This window comes from Hemibagrus wyckioides, linkage group LG04 (assembly GCF_019097595.1).
Source record: "Hemibagrus wyckioides isolate EC202008001 linkage group LG04, SWU_Hwy_1.0, whole genome shotgun sequence".
Taxonomy (NCBI): domain Eukaryota; kingdom Metazoa; phylum Chordata; class Actinopteri; order Siluriformes; family Bagridae; genus Hemibagrus; species Hemibagrus wyckioides.
Genome location: NC_080713.1, coordinates 27,349,825 through 27,354,083, shown reverse-complemented (window position 1 = coordinate 27,354,083; position 4,259 = coordinate 27,349,825). Strand labels below are relative to the sequence as shown.

At 34.5% G+C, this 4,259-nt stretch overlaps 1 protein-coding gene across 1 annotated transcript; it reads right to left on the bottom strand.

Moving 5' to 3' along the window:
• Positions 1–394: 394 nt before the first annotated feature.
• LOC131351541 (extracellular calcium-sensing receptor-like) lies at positions 395–3,276 on the bottom strand. The gene is made up of 6 exons (XM_058386958.1): positions 3,188–3,276; positions 2,801–3,083; positions 2,148–2,717; positions 1,699–1,821; positions 1,393–1,516; positions 395–1,302 (listed from the first exon to the last, which is right to left on the bottom strand). Exons 1-6 carry the CDS (start codon positions 3,274–3,276, stop codon positions 395–397), a joined length of 2,097 nt encoding a protein of 698 aa, XP_058242941.1.
• Between the last annotated feature and the right edge of the window lie 983 nt (positions 3,277–4,259).

The window sequence follows — 4,259 nt, the reverse complement described above, 5'->3', positions numbered from 1 at the left end:
TTGAATACTGCATCTTTTCCTCTGATTGCAGAAAAATATATATTGTCCACAGTCTGTATGACAAACTATTTTACAGTAAAAAATAAACATATTTCACAATTTTTTAATTGTGATATATTGTTTTGAAAATTTGATGGTGATCTGTGCAGTGTGAGGAAACATGAAAAAATAAGCAAGACAAGAAAATTATTTACTTTAATGATTTAATGCATATCTGGGATTTACTGAGAAAATGACTGAGTAGCACCTACATTTGAAGAACCTCTAACTATATTTAGATTATAATATGGTTATAGTAGAGTAAAGTGACCTTCATACAAGTAATTTGACATTAATTATAGCATATATATTAGAACACTGTATTTTTATCAGGATTCATTTTTTTTCCCTACAATTAATTAACCTTTGTAGTTTTACCCATTACATGTTTTCTTGTATTTCTCTCTGGTTTGATTAAAATGATGTAACATTTTGGTACAAAAATGCATATCAGTAGGCCAAAAGCTGAAGACAAAATTGCAAAAATTTCTACAGCTACTGTGTACTTTCCAGGAGAGCTGACATAAGCTGGAATAACAGCGATCCAAACTGCACAGAATATAAGCAGACTGAATGTGATGAATTTGGCTTCATTGAAATTATCAGGTAGCTTTCTGGCTAAAAAGGCCAGGACCAAACAAACTATGGCAAGAAGGCCAATGTATCCTTGAACGGCATAAAATGCAGTATCTGAGCCTGTGTTACATTCTAAAATTATTTTTTTACTGCGTTGCTCAAAAACTTTGTCTGGGAACGGTGGTGCGACATTTAGCCAAAGAATACAAATAACTATTTGAACTGCTGTGCATGAACACACAATGGCCCTTTGCTGAGATGGTCCAAACTTTCCTGCAACATTGTTACCAGGTAATGTTGCTCTGAAGGCAGTTACCACAACTATAGTTTTCCCCAGCATACAGGAAATGCAGAGGGCAAAGGCAATGCCAAATGCTGTGTGACGCAACATGCAGGACCACACTGTCAGTTCACCAATAAATGTGAGTGGACAGAGGAAGCAAAATATAAGGGAAAGCAGTAACAGTAAGCTCAGCTCTGAATTATTTGCTTTTACTATTGGTGTGTCTCTAAAGTGTATGAACACCATCAAAGTAGAAAAAGTTAAACAAGCACCAAGTACTGAGAGGGCCATAAGAATAATCCCCATTGTTTCAGTGTATGAAAGAAACTCTATTATTTTCAAAATGCAGCTGTCTTTTTTATCATTAGACCAATACTCTTCAGGACACTTGATACAGTCTGTTGCTCCTAAAGTAGAAATAAATGACATGGTGAGAGATGAGTGATTAGAACAGTGTTATTATTTCAGCACTAGTAGTAAGCAGAGCACTTCACCTGTTGTGTTTGATATAGAGCCATCAGCACATGGGATACAGTCAAAGCAGCACACAGGTAAACCTTTAATTTGTGCTTTCCTTGTGCCTTGTGGACAGATTTCTGAGCAAACAGCTTTTGGAGTCTGAGAAATAGAGAGCATCTTAGATAACTAATGAAATTTAAAAAAAAAAAGCCATTTTAAAAAGAATATTTGTATAATACTACCAAATTTCCTGTGCTCCAGATAATCTTGTCTTCATCAATCACAAGTACATATTTTCTATTTACAGAGGTGCTGAAATGTCCAACTGGAATATGCTCCACTTGGCCATCTCTCATCTGCCAGTTAATGACTTCATATGAGGCAGGTAGATCTCCATTCTTGTCAAAGAACACTAGCTCTCCAAATGCATCCACAAAATGTACTTTTTTCAGCTGCTCAGTTACCTTTTTAACAAAAAATACAACATAATTAATGAAAGGTTTTCAATTATGAGCCCAATTAGTGCATCAAGGCAATTAAAACTCACTAGATTAGGGGTTATCTGTGAAGCATTGAGACATAGTCCTGAGACATTGCTTTCAGGCTTTTCACAAAACATCCCTTGGTGTAGAGCATGTGCAATTGCATACACTCCTTGATAGACATTATATGCTACTCTAAGTTGTGTGACATCAAAAAATTTGTTTGTGTAATCAACTTCTTCTTGTCCTGAGCATATCTTTGTGCTATTATTTAAATAATTTACTGAAGATAAAGGTCTACAGCCCACCATTGTTTCCCAATAATCACTGACAAAATCTTCTGAATTATTATAAGGGCTGATTTCTCTGAGAGCTAGTTCCAGTTTGGGTATGGCCATCTTTCGCACAACAAATCCTATTGTTCCTTCAAAAGATTTGAACATTTCTGGTGTGGAAATACTGGCTGCAGTTACCCACGCTTCACTTCCAATCCACTGTATTCCTGTAATGTTTTGTTTTACCACTTCTTTCATTAAAGGATCAATATCTTTCTCTGGTGCAAATGCAAGAATCACTTTGACAGTTGATTGCTTTATCAATTGAACAGCTTCAAGGATTTTGCTTTGGGGATATGTCCGCAATACTGTGCCAACAAATGCAATGCAGACACCATGAGCCTCCACTTCCTTTGTGAATGCTGATATCCCATTTAGTCCATAATCATTGTCTGACTGTATAACTCCAATCCATGTCCATCCATATTGTCTAACAAGGAAAGCCAAAGCCTTTGCTTGGTAGTAGTCACTTGGTATTGTTCGGAAAAATGTAGGATATTTTGTCTGGTCACTCAAACATGCACATGTTGAAAAGTAACTCAGCTATTCAGGGACAGAAGAGTTATATATATCAATATACTATATAATACTGCATTAAAAGTTTTTGCTTAATTTTTTTGTATTACCAGTGGTATTTTAAATGGTCCAACTGCCTCAGCAACAGCTAAGGTCTGGGAAGATCCTGATTCATCTATAAGGGCTAGTATGGGAGGTGGATGACATTGAGAGCCTTTTTGCTCTGATGTGCTCATCAATGTGAGAGCAGCTCTCAGAACATTAGTAGGAGAGGAACAAGAGTCCACAATTATATATCCCAAAGAAATGTTAGGAAGCAAATGATCATCTTGATTTATTTCATCTATTGCCAACATCATGATCCTTGTCCAGCGAAAAGCTCGTAAGTCGAATCTGTTGGGGATATTAAGTCAATAAACAATACATATTTAAAGACATCAGTTTTGTTTTTATAGCTCAAATGTATTTTATATTAATTTCAGTTTTATTTTACTTACCCTTTACATTCTGCCACTGGCGGTTTGTTATCAAATGAATAAAGTATATTCTCCTGTCTTGAATAAATTGGGAAAATGCCACCTATCATTATGTCTCCTTCCTTCAACATGCTTCGCACTTCAAACTTATCTAGTAGCTTACATGCAAAGCTTGTTTGTGTAAAGAGCAGAAAACCTAAAAGAAATATATTATGTATGCACATGTTTGGTCAGCAAATTGAAGAGGGCAAGAACGAGCAGTCCTTATTTTATAGACACTGCCCCTGCTTTCTCTGCATGTAATGGGTTGGATCTTAGAGGTGTGTCCACTTTTCGTGATATTGACTTCCCTTGGAGCTAAGAGATTTGCCACATACTGCATAGTCCATATTTAAATTTTCTTCTTGTGCATTGCAGAATATCCAGAGTATGTGGATGGTTGATACAAAGTGTTAAAATGTTTTTCCTCTTATCTATCTATCTATCTATCTATCTATCTATCTATCTATCTATCTATCTATCTATCTATCTATCTATCTATCTATCTATCTATCTATTTGTTTTTAAGTCCAATTTTATTATTAATAAACACTAATAGTCACATAAACTCAACTTAATTAATTTCAATTTTCAACTATATTACATTCCTTATACTCAGTCTTTCCAGTATAGGCCTAAAAAACACTAAAATCCTCACCAGGTTAAATCACATACTGAAAATGAGTGACGTACAATTTCATAATGAAGAATATTTCCATAATCATGTGCTTATAAGTTTTTTACATTTGTAAAAACATGTAGATATGTATTGCTCTGTATAGATAGCTGACAGTTATTTGGTCTTGAGAAAAAATTGTCAACTCAGAGAATTCAATTACATTACCAATATCAAATTCTTTTTGTATTTTCCTTCTTAAATATAATTCATTAAGTTCTCTAATAGCTTGCCAGCTGTAAGACCAAACACAACTGTTTATAAGAGTAATGAAAAAAATTGACATCGGAGACCCTATTACTATTTCCATCAAAATGCCACATTTTGTCTTTTGAGCATTTTTAATTATTTACATAAACTAATTACTTTAATTAAGAT

Excerpts from the sequence above, each read along its gene's own strand:
- LOC131351541 (XM_058386958.1), bottom strand. The coding sequence starts at position 3,276 with ATGATAGGTGGCATTTTCCCAATTTATTCAAGACAGGAGAATATACTT. Across the intron at positions 3,084-3,187 it reads CCAGTGGCAGAATGTAAAGG|ATTCGACTTACGAGCTTTTC; the intron begins GTAAGTAAAATA and ends TATCCCCAACAG. Across the intron at positions 1,303-1,392 it reads CTCTATATCAAACACAACAG|CAACAGACTGTATCAAGTGT; the intron begins GTGAAGTGCTCT and ends CTACTTTAGGAG.